Raw genomic sequence first — 25,088 nt, 5'->3', positions numbered from 1 at the left:
ACATTAGGGCCGATGCCCTCTCTCGTTCTTCTGATGCCTCTGAAGTAGAGGTCTCTCCGCAACACATCATTCCTCCGGACTGTCTGATCTCCACTTCTCCAGCTTCCATCAGGCAAACTCCTCCAGGGAAGACCTTCGTTTCTCCACGCCAGCGTCTCAGGATTCTCAAATGGGGACACTCCTCCCACCTCGCAGGCCATGTGGGCATCAAAAAATCCTTGCAACTCATCTCTCGATTTTATTGGTGGCCGACTCTGGAGACTGATGTTATTGATTTCGTGCGGGCCTGTACTGTCTGTGCCCGGGATAAGACTCCTCGCCAGAAGCCTGCTGGTTGTCACGATGCCAGCTGGCAGGAGGTGGATCCTCTGTGCCAGAGAGGGATTGGCGTGGACCGTGCTAGTGGATCGGTTCTAAGTCACTACTGGTATTCACCAGAGCCCGCCGCAAAGCGGGATGGTCTTGCTTCGGCGGTAGTGACCAGGTCGTATCCACTAGCAACGGCTCAACCTCTCTGACTGCTGAAGATAGGCGCGGTACAAGGGAGTAGACAGAAGCAAGGTCGGACGTAGCAGAAGGTCGGGGCAGGCAGCAAGGATCGTAGTCAGGGGCAACGGCAGGAGGTCTGGAACACAGGCTAGGAACACACAAGGGAACGCTTTCACTAGGCACAAGGGCAACAAGATCCGGCGAGGGAGTGCAGGGGAAGTGAGGTATATATATGGAGTGCACAGGTGAACACACTAATTAGAACCACTGCGCCAATCAGCGGCGCAGTGGCCCTTTAAATCGCAGAGACCCGGCGCGCGCGCGCCCTAGGGAGCGGGGCCGCGCGCGCCGGGACAGGACCGACGGAGAGCGAGTCAGGTACGGGAGCCGGGGTGCGCATCGCGAGCGGGCGCCACCCGCATCGCGAATCGCATCCCGGCTGGAGGCGGTATCGCAGCGCACCCGGTCAGTGGATCTGACCGGGGCGCTGCAGTAACGAGAGTGTAGCGAGCGCTCCGGGGAGGAGCGGGGACCCGGAGCGCTCGGCGTAACAGTACCCCCCCCCTTGGGTCTCCCCCTCTTCTTTGAGCCTGAGAACCTGAGGACCAGACTTTTATCCAGGATATTGTCCTCAGGTTCCCAGGATCTCTCTTCAGGACCACAGCCCTCCCAGTCAACCAAAAAAAAGGTTTTCCCTCTGACCTTTTTAGAGGCCAGTATCTCCTTTACAAGAAAGATGTCCGAAGAACCGGAGACAGGAGTGGGAGAAATAAGTTTAGGAGAGAAACGGTTGAGGATGAGTGGTTTAAGAAGAGAGACATGAAAGGCATTAGGAATACGAAGAGAAGGAGGAAGAAGAAGTTTGTAAGAGACAGGATTAATCTGGCACAAAACTTTGAAAGGACCAAGATAGCGTGGTCCCAATTTGTAGCTGGGAACACGGAAGCGGACATATTTAGCGGAGAGCCATACCTTGTCTCCGGGAGAAAAAATGGGGGGAGCTCTTCTTTTCTTATCAGCAAACTTCTTCATGCGTGATGAAGCCTGTAAGAGAGAATTTTGGGTCTCTTTCCATCTGGTGGAAAGATCACGAGTTATTTCATCCACAGCGGGCAAACCAGAGGGCAAGGGAGTAGGGAGGGGGGGAAGAGGGTGACGGCCGTACACCACGAAAAATGGGGATTTGGAAGAGGATTCAGAGACTCTGAAGTTATACGAGAATTCGGCCCATGGTAGAAGATCTGCCCAGTCATCCTGGCGGGAGGAAACAAAATGCCGTAAATAATCACCCAGGACCTGGTTAATTCTTTCTACTTGCCCATTGGATTGAGGATGATAAGCAGAAGAAAAATTTAATTTAATCTTGAGTTGTTTACAGAGAGCCCTCCAGAATTTTGACACGAATTGGACGCCTCTATCCGAGACGATCTGCGTGGGCAACCCGTGAAGACGAAAAATGTGTACAAAAAATTGTTTTGCCAACTGAGGCGCAGAAGGAAGACCAGGAAGAGGAATAAAATGTGCCATCTTGGAAAATCGATCAACGACCACCCAAACAACAGTGTTGCCACGGGATGGGGGTAAGTCAGTAATAAAGTCCATACCAATCAGAGACCAAGGCTGTTCGGGGACAGGCAGAGGGTGAAGGAGACCAGCAGGCTTCTGGCGAGGAGTCTTGTCCCGGGCACAGACAGTGCAGGCCCGCACAAAATCAACAACATCCGTCTCCAGAGTCGGCCACCAATAGAAACGAGAGATGAGTTGCACGGATTTCTTGATGCCCGCATGGCCTGCGAGATGGGAGGAGTGACCCCATTTGAGGATTCCGAGGCGTTGGCGTGGAGGGACGAAGGTCTTCCCTGGAGGAGTTTGCCTGATGGAGGCTGGAGAAGTGGAGATCAGGCAGTCAGGAGGAATGATGTGTTGCGGAGAGAGCTCTACTTCCGAGGCATCCGAGGAACGAGAGAGAGCATCGGCCCTGATGTTCTTATCGGCAGGGCGAAAGTGAATTTCAAAATTAAACCGGGCAAAGAACAGAGACCACCTGGCCTGGCGAGGATTCAGCCGTTGGGCAGACTGGAGATAGGAGAGATTCTTGTGATCGGTGTAAATAATAACTGGAAATTTAGATCCCTCCAGCAGATGCCTCCATTCCTCAAGTGCTAATTTAATGGCCAGTAGCTCTCGATCCCCGATGGAGTAGTTCCTCTCCGCCGGAGAGAAGGTCCTAGAAAAAAAACCACAGGTAACAGCATGCCCGGAAAAATTTTTTTGTAGAAGAACCGCTCCAGCTCCTACTGAGGAGGCATCAACCTCCAATAGGAAGGGTTTAGATGGGTCAGGTCTGGAGAGCACGGGAGCAGAAGAAAAGGCCGACTTGAGCCGTTTAAAGGCGTCTTCCGCTTGAGGAGGCCAGGATTTAGGATTGGCATTCTTTTTGGTTAAAGCCACGATAGGAGCCACAATGGTGGAAAAATGTGGAATAAATTGTCTGTAATAATTGGCGAACCCCAAGAAACGTTGGATAGCACGGAGTCCGGAGGGGCGTGGCCAATCTAAGACGGCAGAGAGTTTGTCTGGATCCATTTGTAGTCCCTGGCCAGAGACCAAGTATCCTAGGAAAGGAAGAGATTGACATTCAAACAGACATTTCTCCATTTTGGCATAAAGTTGATTGTCACGAAGTCTCTGAAGAACCATGCGGACATGCTGGCGGTGTTCTTCTAGGTTGGCAGAAAAAATCAGAATATCGTCCAGATACACAACAACACAGGAATATAAGAGATCACGAAAAATTTCATTAACAAAGTCTTGGAAGACGGCAGGGGCGTTGCACAGGCCAAAGGGCATGACCAGATACTCAAAGTGTCCATCTCTAGTGTTAAATGCCGTTTTCCATTCATCCCCCTCCCTGATGCGGATGAGATTATAAGCACCTCTTAAGTCCAGTTTGGTAAAGATGTGGGCACCTTGGAGGCGATCAAAGAGTTATGAGATAAGAGGTAGAGGGTAGCGGTTCTTTACCGTGATTTTATTAAGACCGCGGTAGTCAATGCAAGGACGTAGGGAGCCATCTTTTTGGACACAAAGAAAAATCCAGCTCCGGCAGGAGAGGAGGATTTGCGGATAAACCCCTTTTCTAAATTTTCCTGGATGTACTCAGACATAGCAAGAGTCTCTGGGGCGGACAGAGGATAAATTCTGCCCCGGGGTGGAGTAGTGCCCGGGAGGAGGTCAATAGGACAGTCATAAGGCCTGTGAGGGGGTAGAGTCTCAGCTTGTTTTTTGCAAAACACATCAGCAAAGTCCATATAGGCCTTAGGGAGGCCGGTTACAGGGGGAACCACAGGGTCACGGCAGGGAGTACTGGGAACCGGTTTAAGGCAGTCCTTGAAACAAGAGATACCCCAGCTCTTGATCTCCCCCGTGGACCAATCCAGGGTTGGGGAATGGCGTTGGAGCCACGGTAGTCCAAGGAGAATTTCGGAAGTGCAATTGGGGAGGACCAAGAATTGGGGGTGCAGTCCAATCTTTCATTATTAACACAATTGATGTAGAGGGGCCTGGCGAGACTGGTTACCGGGATGTTGAACCTGTTGATGAGAGAGGCCAAAATAAAGTTTCCTGCAGATCCGGAATCCAAGAAGGCCATAGTAGAGAAGGAGAAGGTAGATGCAGATATCCGCACAGGCACAGTAAGGCGTGGAGAAGCAGAGTAGACATCAAGAACTGTCTCACCTTTGTGCGGAGTCAGCGTGCGTCTTTCCAGGCGGGGAGGACGTATAGGACAATCCTTCAGGAAGTGTTCGGTACCGGCACAGTACAGGCAGAGATTCTCCATGCGGCGTCGTGTCCTCTCTTGAGGTGTCAGGCGAGACCGGTCAACTTGCATAGCCTTCACGGCGGGAGGCACAGGAACGGATTGCAGAGGACCAGAGGAGAGAGGAGCCGGGGAGAAAAAACGACTCGTGCGAACAAAGTCCATATCCTGGCGGAGCTCCTGACGCCTTTCGGAAAAACGCATGTCAATGCGAGTGGCAAGATGAATGAGTTCATGTAGATTAGCAGGAATTTCTCGTGCGGCCAGAACATCTTTAATGTTGCTGGATAGGCCTTTTTTAAAGGTCGCGCAGAGGGCCTCATTATTCCAGGATAGTTCAGAAGCAAGAGTACGGAATTGTATGGCGTACTCGCCAACGGAAGAATTACCCTGGACCAGGTTCAGCAGGGCAGTCTCAGCAGAGGAGGCTCGGGCAGGTTCCTCAAAGACACTACGAATTTCCGAGAAGAAGGAGTGTACAGAGGCAGTGACGGGGTCATTGCGGTCCCAGAGCGGTGTGGCCCATGACAGAGCTTTTCCAGACAGAAGGCTGACTACGAAAGCCACCTTAGACCTTTCAGTAGGAAACTGGTCCGACATCATCTCCAAGTGCAGGGAACATTGTGAAAGAAAGCCACGGCAAAACTTAGAGTCCCCATCAAATTTGTCCGGCAAGGATAGTCGTAGGCCTGAAGCGGCCACTCGCTGCGGAGGAGGTGCAGGAGCTGGCGGAGGAGATGATTGCTGAAGCTGTGGTAGTAGCTGCTGTAGCATCACGGTCAGTTGAGACAGCTGGTGGCCTTGTTGCGCTATCTGTTGTGACTGCTGGGCGACCACCGTGGTGAGGTCAGCGACAACTGGCAGAGGTACTTCAGCGGGATCCATGGCCGGATCTACTGTCACGATGCCGGCTGGCAGGAGGTGGATCCTCTGTGCCAGAGAGGGATTGGCGTGGACCGTGCTAGTGGATCGGTTCTAAGTCACTACTGGTATTCACCAGAGCCCGCCGCAAAGCGGGATGGTCTTGCTGCGGCGGTAGTGACCAGGTCGTATCCACTAGCAACGGCTCAACCTCTCTGACTGCTGAAGATAGGCGCGGTACAAGGGAGTAGACAGAAGCAAGGTCGGACGTAGCAGAAGGTCGGGGCAGGCAGCAAGGATCGTAGTCAGGGGCAACGGCAGGAGGTCTGGAACACAGGCTAGGAACACACAAGGGAACGCTTTCACTAGGCACAAGGGCAACAAGATCCGGCGAGGGAGTGCAGGGGAAGTGAGGTATATATATGGAGTGCACAGGTGAACACACTAATTAGAACCACTGCGCCAATCAGCGGCGCAGTGGCCCTTTAAATCGCAGAGACCCGGCGCGCGCGCGCCCTAGGGAGCGGGGCCGCGCGCGCCGGGACAGGACCGACGGAGAGCGAGTCAGGTACGGGAGCCGGGGTGCGCATCGCGAGCGGGCGCCACCCGCATCGCGAATCGCATCCCGGCTGGAGGCGGTATCGCAGCGCACCCGGTCAGTGGATCTGACCGGGGCGCTGCAGTAACGAGAGTGTAGTGAGCGCTCCGGGGAGGAGCGGGGACCCGGAGCGCTCGGCGTAACACTGGTCTCCTTCATCCTCTGCCTGTTCCTGAACAGCCTTGGTCACAGATTGGTATGGACTTTATTACGGACTTGCCCTCATCCCGTGGCAACACAGTTGTTTGGGTGGTCGTTGATCGATTTTCCAAGATGGCACATTTTATTCCTCTTCCTGGTCTTCCTTCAGCGCCTCAGTTGGCAAAGCAATTTTTTGTACACATTTTTCGCCTTCACGGTTTGCCCACGCATATCGTCTCAGATAGAGGCGTCCAATTCGTGTCTAAATTCTGGAGGGCCCTCTGTAAACAGCTCAAGATCAAATTAAACTTCTCTTCTTCTTATCATCCCCAATCCAATGGGCAAGTAGAAAGAGTTAATCAGGTCCTGGGTGACTATTTACGGCATTTTGTTTCCTCCCGCCAGGATGACTGGGCAGATCTTCTACCATGGGCCGAATTCTCATACAACTTCAGAGTCTCCGAATCTTCTGCTAAATCCCCATTTTTCGTGGTGTACGGCCGTCACCCTCTTCCTCCCCTCCCTACTCCCTTGCCCTCTGGTTTGCCCGCTGTGGATGAAGTGACTCGTGATCTTTCCACCATATGGAAAGAGACCCAAAATTCTCTTTTACAGGCTTCATCCCGGATGAAAAGATTTGCTGATAAAAAAAGAAGAACTCCCCCCATTTTTGCTCCCGGAGACAAGGTATGGCTCTCCGCTAAATATGTCCGCTTTCGTGTCCCCAGTTACAAACTGGGACCACGCTATCTTGGTCCTTTCAAAATCAAGTGCCAGATCAACCCTGTCTCTTACAAACTCCTTCTTCCTCCTTCTCTCCGTATTCCCAATGCCTTCCATGTCTCTCTCCTTAAACCACTCATCCTTAACCGCTTCTCTCCCAAAGTTGTTTCTCCCACTCCAGTTTCCGGATCTTCTGACGTCTTTTCTGTGAAGGAGATTCTAGCATCCAAAACGGTCAGAGGTAAAAGATTCTTCTTGGTCGACTGGGAGAATTGCGGCCCTGAGGAGAGATCCTGGGAACCTGAGGACAACATCCTGGACAAAAGTCTTATCCTCAGGTTCTCAGGCTCCAAAAAGAGGGGGAGACCCAAGGGGGGGGGGGTACTGTTACGCCGAGCGCTCCGGGTCCCCGCTCCTCCCCGGAGCGCTCGCAGCGTTCTCTCATTCGCAGCGCCCCGGTCAGACCTGCTGACCGGGTGCGCTGCAATATTACTCCCAGCCGGGATGCGATTCGCGATGCGGGACGCGCTCGCTCGCGATGCGCATCTCGGCTCCCGTACCTGACCCGTTCCCCGTCTGTGTTGTCCCGGCGCGCGCGGCCCCGCTCCTTAGGGCGCGCGCGCGCCGGGTCTCTGCCATTTAAGGGGCCGCTGCGCCACTGATTGGCGCAGCAGGCCTAATCAGTATTCTCACCTGTGCACTCCCTACTTATACCTCACTTCCCCTGCACTCCCTCGCCGGATCTTGTTGCCATTGTGCCAGTGAAAGCGTTCCCTTGTGTGTTCCTAGCCTGTGTTCCAGACCTCCTGCCGTTGCCCCTGACTACGATCCTTGCTGCCTGCCCTGACCTTCTGCTACGTCCGACCTTGCTCTTGTCTTCTCCCTTGTACCGCGCCTATCTTCAGCAGTCAGAGAGGTTGAGCCATTGCTGGTGGATACGACCTGGTTGCTACCGCCGCTGCAAGACCATCCCGCTTTGCGGCGGGCTCTGGTGAATACCAGTAGCAACTTAGAACCGGTCCACCAGCACGGTCCACGCCTATCCCTCTCTGGCACAGAGGATCCACCTCCAGCCAGCCGAGTCGTGACACAGGGGCTGTAAAGTTAGTGCAGTTCATAATATAGTGTCTGTATCTGTGGGATGGTGGTCTCCCAATTCTTCTGTGATTTTTGTCCCAATATTTATTTTTTACTGTAAACAAAATTACTGTTGTCTCAGGTTTTCCCAGGTTGCAGTGCGGCCGAGACATTTCAACACTAGCCAGGTCTGCAAAGGGAGCCTATCCTGCTTCAGTGGGTGGAGCGACCACTGGGAGGGAGAGAGATCATTCTGCAACAAATTGTATTTTTGCAACAGCTGGAGGCACCCTGGTTAAAAACACTGGTCTATTGAATGGAATGCAGCTAATTTGTGTTTCCATGGGTGAAGTAGCTGATGTGTGGGAGGGAGGAAAGAGACCTCACACTTACAAACGAGCAACTATGGGGTTTGTAGTTTGAGAGAATGAACTCCAACAGGAAATACCCAGTTCACAAAAAAAACATAGCCATTTAGCCCCAAGACAAGCACAGATCCTTCCTAAGCATGTCCATTACTGTCTGGCAGGTACATACTAAAATCACCTTATGGTGAATAACCCCTTTAATGTCTGAGATGGGAATACCCTTTAAATGATTTTATGTGACAGTGGCTTGGAAGACAAATTTGTCAAGCACTTTTCTTTCCAAATGTAAAACAAGCAGCAAATAAATCTGATTTTTCTTATATTTGAAAAAAATAAAAATAAAAAAAATTACCCAGAATAGTCATCTTCAAAACTATTTACACTTTGCCCACAAGGTGGCACTGTAAAGCAAGTCTTCACACTATGCGATCCACTATATCTTTTTAAGTATCCTTCAAAGTTTTCAACAACTGTAGGGTAAGGGGGTTGGGGGTCTGGTATGCTTTTATACTTTTAATATAAGTCATCTTAATGTTTTGTTTTGTTCTTCCACAAAAACTGTTTAGTATTTCTTCAGCCACGAGTCACGATATTTATAAATATCTTAAATAAATATTTATCTTTTTACATGGAAGGATGAGCCTGACACAAGAGATAACAGTCGCTTCCCTAAACATAGTTTTCTGAGTTATTCCTCTACCTGTACTCCAGTGTTTCCCAACCAGGGTGCCTCCAGCAGTTGCAAAACTACAACTCCCAGCATGCCCAGACAGCCTCTGGCTGTCTGGGCATGCTGGGAGTTGTAGTTTTGCAACAACTGGTGGAACTCCGCTTGGTGACGATGCTCACTTTTAGTGCATTTAAAGTGTCAGATCCTTAGGCCCCTTTCACACTACATAATTACTCCGTTTTTGAACTTCCGTCAGAAAATCGGCAGTAAAATGTTATTATTTAGTGATGGAAAATAGTAACACAGGAGAAATAGTTACTACCTTCCATCCCAAAAAAAAGCCGTCATTAATAACGGGCTATAACGGGTTGAAACGGCTATTCGAAAAATCCCATAGACTATAATGGGATTTTCTAACGGCCGTATAGGATTTTGTAACTGCCGTTTTACTGCCGATTTTCTGACAGAACTTTGAAAACAGAGTAATTATGTAGTGCGAAAGGGGCCTTATAGGATATAATCTGAATTACTATGATATGATATAATCTGTTTTACTATAATATGTTAGAACCTGAATTATTCTTATATGATATAACCTTTTTTTTTTTTTATCTAAAGCCGAGGAACGTGCTCTCGATTCACCCAAAGTGCAAGAAAAAATGCAAACGTGTTACACTAAAAAAAGTGCACAAAGGATGCGGTCTATGGCAAGCCCTTCTCCGATAGGAGAGAGAGCCCCCCCAACAAACCTTACCCTTCGCCTCCGGACCAAAAGGTACCTGCGAGGTTCCAGGTTCGATGTCCCTTTTCGCCGAAGCTACTAAGGGACCACAAATGCTGCCGGCATCCCCTGAACCTGAATTACTTAATAGCACACAAAGAAAAACTTTAATACGAAGCAAAGTGTATTATTAGCAGACCTACTTTTATGGTGGAACATGTTGCCTTAGGGTTTTTTTTTTTTTTTTTACCAAGACAGAATATACTGCAGGCTGCCTGTAGGTGGCCACAGTGAGTCTAAACTAGAAAGATAGTCATTATTCAAAACAAAACAGGGAGAGCAGGCAAAGAGGACACTTGTAATCAATGCAACACAGTGTGTAAGTGACAGGGAGGAGGGAGCCTTTCCCAGAAGCTGGCTCAGCCACTGAAACTGTCCCCCCCAAATAAAGCAGGGGACATCTGATGTGACATGCAAGCCACAAGTAGGAGTAGCCTCCTGTCTCCTGATGGGGAAGTGTCACCATGAAGGAGAAGAGCCATCCTGCTCTCTGATCATCAACTAAACAAGTCACGTCTTGTGTATTTTTTTTTATTTTTATATTTTTTTTTTTTTTGCTTTTATTGAGAGGAAAAAAAGAGGGGAAAGAAGTAGGCCATGTACAGGCAACCCTGGCACCTGATGGCACTGTGAGTGAAGATGGCATATATACAGGTAGGTGGCATTCACATCTTTACTTATTACTGAAAATCAAGTTTCGGGTTAGAACTTACGGAAAGCTTCAGCCAATGAACAAGTCAATGGGCATAGGCTGCAAAAGGATGGGCTGTGACTGCAAGGTAATAACATATCAGAGAATGGAGAGATCAGCAGGATTGGGGCAAAGGATGTGCAGAACAATATGTCGCCTACATTCACAAATACAGGGAGAAGTTTTACATGAGGATGAAAAAGTTTATTGTCTTAACATGTATGATCTATAATATTCCGGTTATGTATACAGAATATTGCATGTTTTCTTTTTTGTTTTTTTTGTGTGTGCACTTGATAAAGAAGTAGGTTCGTATGTTATTCTCCGGAAAAAGAATGGACAATATGTTTTGATGTCACCGTGAGTTGTCGCAAATGACAAACTTAACTCAATTACATTGGCAAATTAAACACAGCTACATCTGTCAGATGTCTGTTTGTCTAGTTATTCTTCTATCTATTTATCTGTCTTTTTTTCTCGTTACTATTTACCGGTATCTACATGACAATATATATATATATATATATATATATATATATATATATTATTGTCATGTAGATAAATAGTAACGAGAAAAAAAGACAGATAAATAGATATGCATAGGGTTGTAGTTTACCCAATGGTTGCAAGGTTACATGTGTCTTTTTAAATTGCACCTCATTTTTATTGCAGTAAGTTAAAAAAAAAAAACATTATTATAATAATAATAATAATAATTAAAAAAAAAAAAAAAAAAAAAAAAAAAAATATATATATATATATATATATATCATTTTTAATTATTATAATGTATTTAATTTTTATTTTATTTATTTAAAAAGGCACATGTAACCTTGCAACCATTGGGTAAACTACAACCCCATCAGAAATTTTAAGATAATTATAAGTGATTTTTCCTTGAGGAAATATGGCAGGCAAGAGACAGTGATTTTTATCCCAATATGCGGGTGACATGTCCCTGTGGACCTCTACTCTCCCCCACTGTAAAACCAGCTTATAAATATAATAATACATATAGACCAGTGCATGTTCCACCTTTAGGGACCATCACCAAAAACCTTCTTTTTCCTGGCGCTTTAGTGGTTAATATATGCCACCAGCCTTGATACCTGGTGGTGTTAGTGTCAGTCATGTCCTCTATTACTAAGCAAGAGCTGAATATATTTGTGCCATTTTTTGCTTTAAGAATTTACATAGTGATTTTATCTATTTTTAGATAAGATTCTGGAGAGGTGTGTTCTTATTAGGAATGAAACTCAAGCACAAGGGTGGCACAATCTGAGATCAGATGCGGGAAAAGATCTGGAGCTACATGAGAAAATATTATTTTACTGAAAGAGTAGTAGATGCTTGGGACAAACTTCCAGCAGCTGTGGATGGTAAATCTGCATTAAGTGAATGTAAACCTGCTGGGGGAGGGAAATATATAAGATAAAAAATATATATCAGGGCAGACTAGATGGAGCAGAGGTGTTTTTCTGCCAACAGTCTTCTATGTTTCTATATGGTGTATGCCAAATAATGTAGTATAACATTTATTATAGGGTTTTTTTTAGGACGCGACATGCAGACAGCTCAGCAGCATATTGTAGGCAGCTTGTTTTCCGGCTCCTGTGAGTTTGGATGGCGCTGGGTGGAGCTGATGCTTCCATTGGTTAAGGCTTTATTATACACACTGGGAACAGTATCTGCAAAGCAACAAGTGAACATGTCAGCTACAGATGTTGCTCACATGTTACAAATAGGCTGCTGTGTCAGTGTCAGGTTACCTGACGCCATTGTTTCCCAACCAGTGTGCCTTCAGCTGTTGCAAAAACTACTACTGTGTTGGGCAGTGTTTCCCAACTGGGGTTCCTCCAGCTGCTGCAAAACTGCAACTCCCAGCATGCCCGGACAGCCGAAGGCTGTCCGGGCCTGCTGGGAGTTGTAGTTTTGCAACAAGTGGAAGCACCCTGGTTGGGAAACTCTGGTGTAGGGCATTGTAGATCATTGTTTCCCAACCAGTGTGCCTCCAGCTGTTGCAAAACTACAACTTCCAACAAGCCCGAACAGTATTTGGCTGTCCAGGCATGCTGGGAGTTGTAGTTTTGCAACAAGTGGAAGCACCCTGGTTGGGAAACACTGGTGTAGGGCATTGTAGGGCATTGTTTCCCAACCAGTGTGCCTCCAGCTGTTGCAAAACTTCAACTTCCAACATGCCCGAAAAGTATTTGGCTGTCCAGGCATGCTGGGAGTTGTAGTTTTATAACAAGTGGAAGCACCCTGGTTGGGAAACACTGATGTAGGGCATTGTAGGGCATTGGTTCCCAACCAGTGTGCCTCCAGCTGTTGCAAAACTACAACTTCCAACATGCCCGAAAAGTCTTTGGCTGTCCAGGCATGCTGGGAGTTGTACTTTTGCAACAACTGTGTAGGGCAGTGTTTCCCAACACTCTGTTGTGTGTGCCTCCTGCTGTTGCAAAAACTACAACTCCCAGCATGCACGGACAGCCAACGGAGATGGGAGTTGTATTTTTGCAACAGCTGGAGGCACACTGGTTGGGAAACACTGCCCTACACAATCCATAACTAATAGCCACCTTGTATTCTACATATACATGCATATGCCATTAGCCAAAACTTTAAAACCACTGAATGTTGTGTAAGTCCCCCCTCATGCCATCAAAACAGTGCTGACCTATTCAGATATGGACCCTGCAAGACCTTGGAAGGTGCCCTGTGATTACTGGAACCAAGATGTTAGCCGAATATATTCTTTAAAGGGGTTATCTAGCTCAATAAAAGTTACCTTAACCCCTTAAGCACACAGCCAAGTGTAATTTTTAGCGTTTTAGTTTTTTTCTCTCCTCCTCTTTTAAAATCCATAACTCTTTTATTTTTCCACCTACAGACCCATATGTGGTCTTGTTTTTTGAGCGACAAATTGTACTTTGTAAGTTCTTTTATTTTACCAAAATGTACTGCAAAACCCACAAATTATAAGAAAATTTATAAGAAAACTGCAATTTTGCAACCTTTGAGGGGTTTGGTTTTTATGCAGTGCACTTTATAGTAAAAATGATGCATTATCTTTATCCTGTAGGTCAATGCGATTAAAACGATACCAAATTTATAGTTTATTTTTTTATTTTTGTACTACTTTATTGTATTCATAAAATTGTCCTTTTCTGACCCCTATAACTTTTTTTTATTTTTTGGCATACAGGGATGTATCAGGGCTCATTTTTTGCGCCGTCATCCAGTAGTTTTTTCGGTACAATGTCTGTTCTGCTGGGACTTTTTGATCGCACCTTATTATTTATCTATGCAGTCTACTATTCAAGTAGATCATAAACATTATAATGTAAGTTATTTAAAAAAAAATTTTTTTTTTGGGGGGGGGTTATATAATTTAACAAAACATTTTTTATATTATTTTATTTTATTTTACACTTTTTTCCCATAAGGGACTTTTATATGCAATCATTAGATTACAGTTATTGTATAATGCTATGCCTATGCATAGCATTACACAGTATGATCGGCTGTCTACTGATATAGCCTTGCTAAACCCAGCCTACATCATTGAATCAGCGACAGAGGCAGGTAAGGGGACCTTCTTTCGCCATTTTAGCTCAATAAACCCCCACGATCGCATTGCTACTGCCGGATAGTAACCATTTAGTTGGCACTGTCAAAGTTGACAGTTAGGCTAGGTTCACACTACGGAATTTCTGGGCAGAATTTCTGCCGGAGATCGAGCTGGCGGCGCTAAGACCAAGCAGACTGCATTCCTGCCCCCATAGACTGCAATGCATTTCTGGGTGGATCTTTTGGGAGATCTGCTCAGAAATGCATTGCCATCTATGGGGATGGCAATGTAGACCGCGCGGTCCTAGTGCCGCCGGCTCGATCTCCAGCCGAAATTCTGCCCAGAAATTCCGCAGTGTGAGCATAGAGAAACCATAGAAAGAAAAGGGAACAGAAAAAAAGCGCAGCAATGTGCCGTTACTCCTAATAACTGAGGGTAAATGAGAAGAGAAGCAGTTATGCTCACCTTTGGGTGTTGCACTACGGGTACAACACCATATAGCGTAGTGAATAGAAAGTCCGGGAGTGCTGCCACGTCACCTTCTCCGTCTTAGGATGATCCTAGGCGGTCTTGGAAATAGAGGGAACTGTGGTCTGCATTGCAGCAGAAAATGCCGGTGCGTTCAGGCGCTCTCCTCGCAAGTGTAGATCAATCCAAGGTTGGATACAAATCAAATCCAAAATGGGAAATTATATATAGGCAAAAGGATTTTATTTAACATAAAAGAATAAAATGACAACAGAAATATATAGAAAAAGACAGAGGAGACACAATGCGCATCTAAGCGTAGTAAAAAAAAATATATATATAGATAATCTGAGTGTAAAAGAAAATAATTAAATTAAATTAAAAATGGATGTCGGCTCCAAGGAAGGGGGGGAGCAGCCGTTTCCAGATTCGTGCTTTCAGTTATGTTAGGTTTGCTCACCTTTCTGTGTTGTACCGTGGGCACAACACCAGTAGACGCTTGTTTCCCACTATTCTGGGGGACACAGATTGGAGGAGTGCAGCCGGCACTAGACCCGTTCTCACCGGCGGAGGACGGTCACTGGAATGGAAGAATATCGGTCCCGTGGTCCCGAGAAAAAAGAGAAGTGCTTCTGTGGGCGCTCACCTCCGTCACAGATGTAGTCCGTCACAGATATGTGGAAGTTTCCGAGAACTTGGAAAAATAAAACCGCTTGGACACGGATGTATTTTGGAAAATAAAAAGAAGGTTTATTCCTTCAGCATGCAATACAGCAACGCGTTACGAGAGGCAGGGACCCCCTCTTCATCAGGCTATCTGATGAAGAGGGGGTCCCTGCCCGTCGAAACGCGTTGCTGTATTGCATGCTGAAGGAATAAATCTTCTTTTTATTTTCCAAAATACATCCGTGTCCAAGCGGTTTTATTTTTCCAAGTTCTCGGAAACTTCCACATACCTGTGACGGACTACATCTGTGACGGAGGTGAGCGCCCACAGAAGCACTTCTCTTTTTTCTCGGAACCACGGGACCGATATTCTTCCAAAAGAATAAAATGGGGATAGTGAAAAAAGGCTGTAACATGGAGGGTGGGACAACGCGTTTCGAAGGTCGGGATCCCTTCTTCATCAGGTCCAATGGTTATGCAGATGGAGATGTCGTCATTTATACTGGTGAGTAAAAGACCGCGAAAATCATACACAGGTGTTGCGGAACAGTAAATCTCTTAAAAATGACATATCCTTAGTTCTAAAACAGTAAAAAATTAATAAAAAAGTATTTTAACAAAACCAGGAGACCCCGGGTGCCACTCACAAGGGGGGGTGCCATGGTGGAGTCACCCCCCCCACAATCCAGTGACGTAGTGGCTGGGGTGCGGACCGAACCGGGCGACACCAGCCTGATGGGGTGACACCATGCCGCTCAGTCCCCGGGGTGCCCCCCTCATCTTCCGCTCCGCTCGCTCCCGTCCATTAACATCCCATTACCTCGCTCGGCCGACCCCCGTTTGCAGCTGTGCTGGCGGCCGGCCCGGTTCTGATGAGGGACGTCGCACATGTGACGTCCCTCTGCAGACCCGCGCAGTAGGACGTCAGTGACGTCACTCGTCAGGCCGCCGCCGGAGGGAAGAAACGCTGCCAGGTAAGTGTGTCTGTCTATGTGTGTGTGTGTGTCTGTCTGTCTATGTGTGTGTGTTTGTCTATGTGTGTGTGTGTGGCTGTTTCTGACTGTGCATCTGTGTCTGTCTATGTGTGTGTGTCTGTCTATGTGTGTGTGTCTGTCTATGTGTGTGTGTGTCTGTCTATGTGTGTGTGTGTCTGTCTGTGTGTCTGTCTATGTGTATGTGTGTGTCTGTCTATGTGTGTGTCTGTCTGTGTGTGTCTGTCTATGTGTGTGTATGTGTGTGTGTTTGTCAGGGGGGGGGGGGGAGGGACGACGAAGACTATGCTTCCTAATGTGGGGAAACTGCGCTGCTTCCCTAATAATGTGGGGAATCTATGCTACCAAATGTGGGGAAACTGTGCTTTCTAATGTGGGGAGTCTATGCTACCTGATGTGGAAAACTATGCTACCTAATGTGGGGAATCTATTCTACCTAATGTGGGGAAACTGCATTTCCTAATGTGGATAATCTATGCTACCTAATGTGGAATACTATGCTTTCTAATGTGGGGAATCTATGCTACCTAATGTGGGGAATCTATGCTTCCTTATATGGGGAATCTATGCTACCTAATGTGGGGAATCTATGCTACCTAATCTGGGGAATCTATGCTACCTAATGTGGAAAACTATGCTACCTAATGTGGGGAATCTAATATGGTGTAATTAAGGGGGGGGGGGGTGATTGGGTGGAGCGGGGTGTAATTAAGGGGGGGTGCATGTAATTAAGGAGGGTTGTGGGTGGGGGGAGGTGCAAAACAAAGGGTCCGCCCCGGGTGCAAAATTCTCTAGGTACGCCCCTGGGCCTTGGTCTCCCTTAGGACAACAGACACTCTCAGGTCTTGACTGTACTGTAGCTCAGCAAGGTCTAAACTGAAATTAAACTGGCTCCTCCCTCCTAAATAGGGGGGGCAGTTTGGAGGACGTCCATAGGTCACCCACAAGTCACCTGGTCACTTACACCTTCCCTGGTTACATGACTTAGTAACAACATTTAACCCCTTAAGGACGCAGCCCTTTTTCACCTTAAGGACTGAGCCCTTTTTCGCAATTCTGACCACCGTCACTTTACGCATTAATAACTCTAAAACGCTTTTACCGAATACCCTGATTCTGAGATTGTTTTTTCATGACATATTCTACTTTATTTTGGTGGTAAATTTTCGGCGTTACTTGCATCCTTTTTTGGTGAAATTTCCCAAAATTTCATGAAAATTCTGCATTTTTCTAAATTTGAAGCTCTCTACTTGTAAGGAAAATGGATATTCCAAATAAATTTTTATTTTTCTTCACAAATACAATATGTCCACTTTATGTTGGCATCATAAAATGGCCATTATTTTAACTTTTTGAAAAAATTAGAGGGCTTCAAAGTAGAGCAGCAATTTTCAAAAATTTCATGAAAATTTCTAAATCTGAAGGGACAGATGTTACAGAACTACAACTCCCAGCATGCCTGGGCAGTCTAGGCATGCTGAGAGTTGAAGTTTGGCAACATCTGGAGGGCTACCGTTTGGGCACCACTGTAACAGTGGTCTACAAACTGTTACCCTCCAGATGTTGCAAAACTACAACTCCCAGCATGCCCAGACAGACTTTGGCTGTCTGGGCATGCTGGAAGTTGCAGTTCGGCCTTCCTAGTGGTTGCCACAGTAAAGATCGCTTTACTTTCACTTTCATTCCCCCCCCCCCCCCCTACCATTGTTTCCCTACCTGAGCCGGGATCTCTGCAGTCTCCATGATGATCTTCGGTCCCCACGCCATCTTCAGGTAAGGTACCGGTCGGTCTCCATCTTCTCCCCCCCGTTCTGCCAGACATCCAGGGGTGGGCAGAACGGGGGGTTTCCATGGCAACTTGCTTTTAGTTATCATTCTGATTCCGAGATTGTTTGTTCGTGACATATTCTAAATATGACCCCATTATAAAAACTACACCCCCCCCCCCCCCCCCGCCCAAAGTATTCAAAATGACATTCAGTAAGTGTTTTTACCCTTTAGGTGTTTCACAGGAATAGCAGCAAAGTGAAGGAGAAAATTCAAAATCTTCATTTTTTACACTCGCATGTTCTTGTAGACCCAATTTTTGAATTTTTGCAAGGGGTAAAAGGAGAAAATTTTTACTGGTATTTGTAGCCCAGTTTCTCTCGAGTAAGCACATACTAGATCCCTTGGGGAACGTAACAAGGGGTAAAGGGGTTTCACGACTTTTGCATATGTAAAAAGAAATACAAAATTTTACCGAAAATGCTTGGTTTCCCAAAAATTTTTAATTTTTACAAAGGGTTAAAGCAGAAAATACCCCTCAAAATTTGAAGTCCAATTTCTCCCGATTCAGAAAACACCCCATATGGGGGTGAAAAGTGCTCTGCTGGCGCACTACAGGTCTCAGAAGAGGAGTAGTCACATTTTGGCTTTTTGGAAGCAAATTTTGCTCTGGGGGCATGCCGCATTTAGGAAGCCCCTATGGTGCCAGGACAGCAAGAAAAAAAAAAAACCACATGGCATTATATTTTGGAAACTAGACCCCTCGGGGAACGTAACAAGGGGTAAAGTGAACCTTAATACCCCACAGGGGTTTCACGACTTTTGCATATGTAAAAAAAAAAATACAAAATTTTACCGAAAATGCTTGGTTTCCCAAAAATTTTACATTTTTACAAAGGGTTAAAGCAGAAAATACCCGACTTTTGCATATGTAAAAAAAAAAATTTTTTTTTTCACTAAAATGTGGGTTTCCCCACAAATTTCAAATTTTTGCAAGGGTCAATAGTAGAAAAGACCCCCCAAAATTTGTAACCCCATCTCTTCTGAGTGTGGAAGTACCCCATAAGTGGATGTCAAGTGCACTGCAGGAGCGCCACAATGCTCTGAAGGGAAGGAGTCACATTTGCATACTTTGCTGAAATGGGGGGGACATCTCGATATAGGAAGCCCCTATGGTGCCAGGACAGCAAAATACCCCCCACATGTCATACCATTTTGGAAACTAGACCCCTTGAGGAATGTAACAAGGGGTAAAGTAAGCCTTAATACCCCACAGGGATTTCACCACTTTTGCATATGTAAAAAAAATTAATTTTTTTCACTAAAGTGTGTGTTTCCCCCAAATTTTACATTTTTACAAGGGTTAATAGCAGAAAAGACACCCCACAATTTGTAAATACATTTCTTTGGAGTAAGGACATACCTTATTTTTTGATGATTTAGGCTTGGCGGGTGCACAGCAGGTCTTGCTTGAGTGGGAGCGCAGTCAGGGACCTTGATATGGAGCCAGGATATGGGACCCCCTCAAGGAGCGCTAATGATAATAGGGGAACACTAAAATAGGGGAACACTATGGGGGACAACGGGCCGTAACTGGGGTAGACAGGTGGGGTACAGAGGCCCGTAATATGGGGTACAGTGGGCCAGAAAATTATAAAACATAATAAAACGTAATAAATAAAATGTTCCCAGAATGATGACCCAGAGCATAGCCAAAACGAAAAAAAATATGCCCGCCCCAAACCCTATGTTCTGAATCATCATTCTGGGAATGTGATGTGTGTGGCCGTCCCTAACCTGTTGCCGCAAATGCGCACCCGCTCAGGTGGAGAGAGAGAGCGCTGCGCATTTGAGGCAACATAAAAAGTCCCCGATGATAGTGACTCAGTGACCTATGACCCATTTTTGAAAAAACACCCCCAGAGGTCTTATCAGGTTTTGGATTTTTTTTTCAGGTTTTGTTGGGCAATTTAGTGATTTATGGGCGTAAAATTTTGGAATGTACTCTGGATTTGGTACATTGGTCAAATTATGGAAAATTCTAATGAAAAGGGAAAATTTAGTGCTCCATGGAAGTGTGATACTCCCTGAAGCAGCCTATGCAGAGGCCCGGATTATCTGGGCAAGTGTTGCATTGATATGTGGTGTCCTTGTGCATCTCCTTCCTGAAAAATACACTGCATTTTTGCTGGGTTCGTCCCTTCTTTCCAGTGGGGGGGGGGGGGGGGGGATCACACCTGGAAAGTGTTTGCCTGGGACGATCCTGGCGCCTATAACTCCAGACCCTTGGGAAGTCCAGCCTGATCTTTCCCGGTCGCCAAAGATCAGGAACCTTAGGATTTCTTCTTGGTACTGGAGGAATGTCCCTGTGTTGCCAGTGTACTGGGATAGTACAAAAGCGTTGTACATGGCAACCTGTACCAAGTAGAACCGCAACTTTTTTTGTACCATGCCCGTGTTTTTCCACATGGCGTTGTATGGCTTGAGGACTTGATCTGAGAGATCAACTCCCCCCCATATACCAATTGTAGTCCAGAATACAATCGGGTTTGAGGACGGGTCCCACGGTACCTTCGCACAGGGACAGGGGTGCTGCCATTCCCATGAATAGTGGTGAGCATAAGGACATCCCTCTTATCCTTATACTTCACCAACAACAGGTTATCATGGGTCAGGGCACCCTTGGGAATAGGCGTCTTGACCAAATTTAGAGGGAGGCCTCTCTGGTTTTTCCGCACAGTCCCACAAGCGGACATGGATCTGGCGGCAAGGGATGTGAAGAGAGGGATACATCCGTGTCCAAGCGGTTTTATTTTTCCAAGTTCTCGGAAACTTCCACATACCTGTGACGGACTACATCTGTGACGGAGGTGAGCGCCCACAGAAGCACTTCTCTTTTTTCTCGGAACCACGGGACCGATATTCTTCCAAAAGAATAAAATGGGGATAGTGAAAAAAAGGCTGTAACATGGAGGGTGGGACAACGCGTTTCGAAGGTCGGGATCCCTTCTTCATCAGGTCCAATGGTTATGCAGATGGAGATGTCGTCATTTATACTGGTGAGTAAAAGACCGCGAAAATCATACACAGGTGTTGCGGAACAGTAAATCTCTTAAAAATGACATATCCCTTAGTTCTAAAACAGTAAAAAATTAATAAAAAAGTATTTTAACAAAACCAGGAGACCCCGGGTGCCACTCACAAGGGGGGGTGCCCATGGTGGAGTCACCCCCCCCCACAATCCAGTGACGTAGTGGCTGGGGTGCGGACCGAACCGGGCGACACCAGCCCTGATGGGGTGACACCATGCCGCTCAGTCCCCGGGGGTGCCCCCCCTCATCTTCCGCTCCGCTCTGCTCCCGTCCATTAACATCCCATTACCTCGCTCGGCCGACCCCCCGTTTGCAGCTGTGCTGGCGGCCGGCCCGGTTCTGATGAGGGACGTCGCACATGTGACGTCCCTCTGCAGACCCCGCGCAGTAGGACGTCAGTGACGTCACTCGTCAGGCCGCCGCCGGAGGGAAGAAACGCTGCCAGGTAAGTGTGTCTGTCTATGTGTGTGTGTGTGTCTGTCTGTCTATGTGTGTGTGTTTGTCTATGTGTGTGTGTGTGGCTGTTTCTGACTGTGCATCTGTGTCTGTCTATGTGTGTGTGTCTGTCTATGTGTGTGTGTCTGTCTATGTGTGTGTGTGTCTGTCTATGTGTGTGTGTGTCTGTCTGTGTGTCTGTCTATGTGTATGTGTGTGTCTGTCTATGTGTGTGTCTGTCTGTGTGTGTCTGTCTATGTGTGTGTATGTGTGTGTGTTTGTCAGGGGGGGGGGGGGAGGGACGACGAAGACTATGCTTCCTAATGTGGGGAAACTGCGCTGCTTCCCTAATAATGTGGGGAATCTATGCTACCAAATGTGGGGAAACTGTGCTTTCTAATGTGGGGAGTCTATGCTACCTGATGTGGAAAACTATGCTACCTAATGTGGGGAATCTATTCTACCTAATGTGGGGAAACTGCATTTCCTAATGTGGATAATCTATGCTACCTAATGTGGAATACTATGCTTTCTAATGTGGGGAATCTATGCTACCTAATGTGGGGAATCTATGCTTCCTTATATGGGGAATCTATGCTACCTAATGTGGGGAATCTATGCTACCTAATCTGGGGAATCTATGCTACCTAATGTGGAAAACTATGCTACCTAATGTGGGGAATCTAATATGGTGTAATTAAGGGGGGGGGGGGGTGATTGGGTGGAGCGGGGGTGTAATTAAGGGGGGGTGCATGTAATTAAGGAGGGTTGTGGGTGGGGGGAGGTGCAAAACAAAGGGTCCGCCCCGGGTGCAAAATTTCTCTAGGTACGCCCCTGGGCCTTGGTCTCCCTTAGGACAACAGACACTCTCAGGTCTTGACTGTACTGTAGCTCAGCAAGGTCTAAACTGAAATTAAACTGGCTCCTCCCCTCCTAAATAGGGGGGCAGTTTGGAGGACGTCCATAGGTCACCCACAAGTCACCTGGTCACTTACACCTTCCCTGGTTACATGACTTAGTAACAACATTTAACCCCTTAAGGACGCAGCCCTTTTTCACCTTAAGGACTGAGCCCTTTTTCGCAATTCTGACCACCGTCACTTTACGCATTAATAACTCTAAAACGCTTTTACCGAATACCCTGATTCTGAGATTGTTTTTTTCATGACATATTCTACTTTATTTTGGTGGTAAATTTTCGGCGTTACTTGCATCCTTTTTTGGTGAAATTTCCCAAAATTTCATGAAAATTCTGCATTTTTCTAAATTTGAAGCTCTCTACTTGTAAGGAAAATGGATATTCCAAATAAATTTTTATTTTTCTTCACAAATACAATATGTCCACTTTATGTTGGCATCATAAAATGGCCATTATTTTAACTTTTTGAAAAAATTAGAGGGCTTCAAAGTAGAGCAGCAATTTTCAAAAATTTCATGAAAATTTCTAAATCTGAAGGGACAGATGTTACAGAACTAACAACTCCCAGCATGCCTGGGCAGTCTAGGCATGCTGAGAGTTGAAGTTTGGCAACATCTGGAGGGCTACCGTTTGGGCACCACTGTACCCTCCAGATGTTGCAAAACTACAACTCCCAGCATGCCCAGACAGACTTTGGCTGTCTGGGCATGCTGGAAGTTGCAGTTCGGCCTTCCTAGTGGTTGCCACAGTAAAGATCGCTTTACTTTCACTTTCATTCCCCCCCCCCCCCTACCATTGTTTCCCTACCTGAGCCGGGATCTCTGCAGTCTCCATGATGATCTTCGGTCCCCACGCCATCTTCAGGTAAGGTACCGGTCGGTCTCCATCTTCTCCCCCCCGTTCTGCCAGACATCCAGGGGTGGGCAGAACGGGGGGTTTCCATGGCAACTTGCTTTTAGTTATCATTCTGATTCCGAGATTGTTTGTTCGTGACATATTCTAAATATGACCCCATTATAAAAACTACACCCCCCCCCCCCCCCCCCGCCCAAAGTATTCAAAATGACATTCAGTAAGTGTTTTTACCCTTTAGGTGTTTCACAGGAATAGCAGCAAAGTGAAGGAGAAAATTCAAAATCTTCATTTTTTACACTCGCATGTTCTTGTAGACCCAATTTTTGAATTTTTGCAAGGGGTAAAAGGAGAAAATTTTTACTGGTATTTGTAGCCCAGTTTCTCTCGAGTAAGCACATACTAGATCCCTTGGGGAACGTAACAAGGGGTAAAGGGGTTTCACGACTTTTGCATATGTAAAAAGAAATACAAAATTTTACCGAAAATGCTTGGTTTCCCAAAAATTTTTAATTTTTACAAAGGGTTAAAGCAGAAAATACCCCTCAAAATTTGAAGTCCAATTTCTCCCGATTCAGAAAACACCCCATATGGGGGTGAAAAGTGCTCTGCTGGCGCACTACAGGTCTCAGAAGAGGAGTAGTCACATTTTGGCTTTTTGGAAGCAAATTTTGCTCTGGGGGCATGCCGCATTTAGGAAGCCCCTATGGTGCCAGGACAGCAAGAAAAAAAAAAAACCACATGGCATTATATTTTGGAAACTAGACCCCTCGGGGAACGTAACAAGGGGTAAAGTGAACCTTAATACCCCACAGGGGTTTCACGACTTTTGCATATGTAAAAAAAAAAATACAAAATTTTACCGAAAATGCTTGGTTTCCCAAAAATTTTACATTTTTACAAAGGGTTAAAGCAGAAAATACCCGACTTTTGCATATGTAAAAAAAAAAATTTTTTTTTTCACTAAAATGTGGGTTTCCCCACAAATTTCAAATTTTTGCAAGGGTCAATAGTAGAAAAGACCCCCCAAAATTTGTAACCCCATCTCTTCTGAGTGTGGAAGTACCCCATAAGTGGATGTCAAGTGCACTGCAGGAGCGCCACAATGCTCTGAAGGGAAGGAGTCACATTTGCATACTTTGCTGAAATGGGGGGGACATCTCGATATAGGAAGCCCCTATGGTGCCAGGACAGCAAAATACCCCCCACATGTCATACCATTTTGGAAACTAGACCCCTTGAGGAATGTAACAAGGGGTAAAGTAAGCCTTAATACCCCACAGGGATTTCACCACTTTTGCATATGTAAAAAAAATTAATTTTTTTCACTAAAGTGTGTGTTTCCCCCAAATTTTACATTTTTACAAGGGTTAATAGCAGAAAAGACACCCCACAATTTGTAAATACATTTCTTTGGAGTAAGGACATACCTTATTTTTTGATGATTTAGGCTTGGCGGGTGCACAGCAGGTCTTGCTTGAGTGGGAGCGCAGTCAGGGACCTTGATATGGAGCCAGGATATGGGACCCCCTCAAGGAGCGCTAATGATAATAGGGGAACACTAAAATAGGGGAACACTATGGGGGACAACGGGCCGTAACTGGGGTAGACAGGTGGGGTACAGAGGCCCGTAATATGGGGTACAGTGGGCCAGAAAATTATAAAACATAATAAAACGTAATAAATAAAATGTTCCCAGAATGATGACCCAGAGCATAGCCAAAACGAAAAAAAATATGCCCGCCCCAAACCCTATGTTCTGAATCATCATTCTGGGAATGTGATGTGTGTGGCCGTCCCTAACCTGTTGCCGCAAATGCGCACCCGCTCAGGTGGAGAGAGAGAGCGCTGCGCATTTGAGGCAACATAAAAAGTCCCCGATGATAGTGACTCAGTGACCTATGACCCATTTTTGAAAAAACACCCCCAGAGGTCTTATCAGGTTTTGGATTTTTTTTTCAGGTTTTGTTGGGCAATTTAGTGATTTATGGGCGTAAAATTTTGGAATGTACTCTGGATTTGGTACATTGGTCAAATTATGGAAAATTCTAATGAAAAGGGAAAATTTAGTGCTCCATGGAAGTGTGATACTCCCTGAAGCAGCCTA

General features: G+C 46.2%; 1 protein-coding gene across 3 annotated transcripts in view; it reads left to right on the top strand.

Annotated features, from left to right (window-relative positions):
• The first annotated feature begins 9,818 nt into the window (after positions 1-9,818).
• SYT17 (synaptotagmin 17) overlaps positions 9,819-25,088 on the top strand; it is a 187,067-nt gene continuing 171,797 nt past the window's right edge. For all 3 annotated transcript variants that reach the window (XM_056534305.1, XM_056534304.1, XM_056534302.1), the window contains exon 1: positions 9,819-10,182. Coding sequence is in view for 2 of the 3 variants with exons in the window: in XM_056534304.1 (XP_056390279.1) it covers positions 10,168-10,182 (15 nt within the window). In the remaining variant the exon portion in view is untranslated. The remainder of the gene's footprint in view (positions 10,183-25,088) is intronic.

The sequence above is a fragment of the Hyla sarda genome, chromosome 8, assembly GCF_029499605.1.
Source record: "Hyla sarda isolate aHylSar1 chromosome 8, aHylSar1.hap1, whole genome shotgun sequence".
Lineage (NCBI taxonomy): Eukaryota > Metazoa > Chordata > Amphibia > Anura > Hylidae > Hyla > Hyla sarda.
Note: the sequence above shows the minus strand (reverse complement) of the source record. Positions and strands in the feature narration are given on the sequence as shown.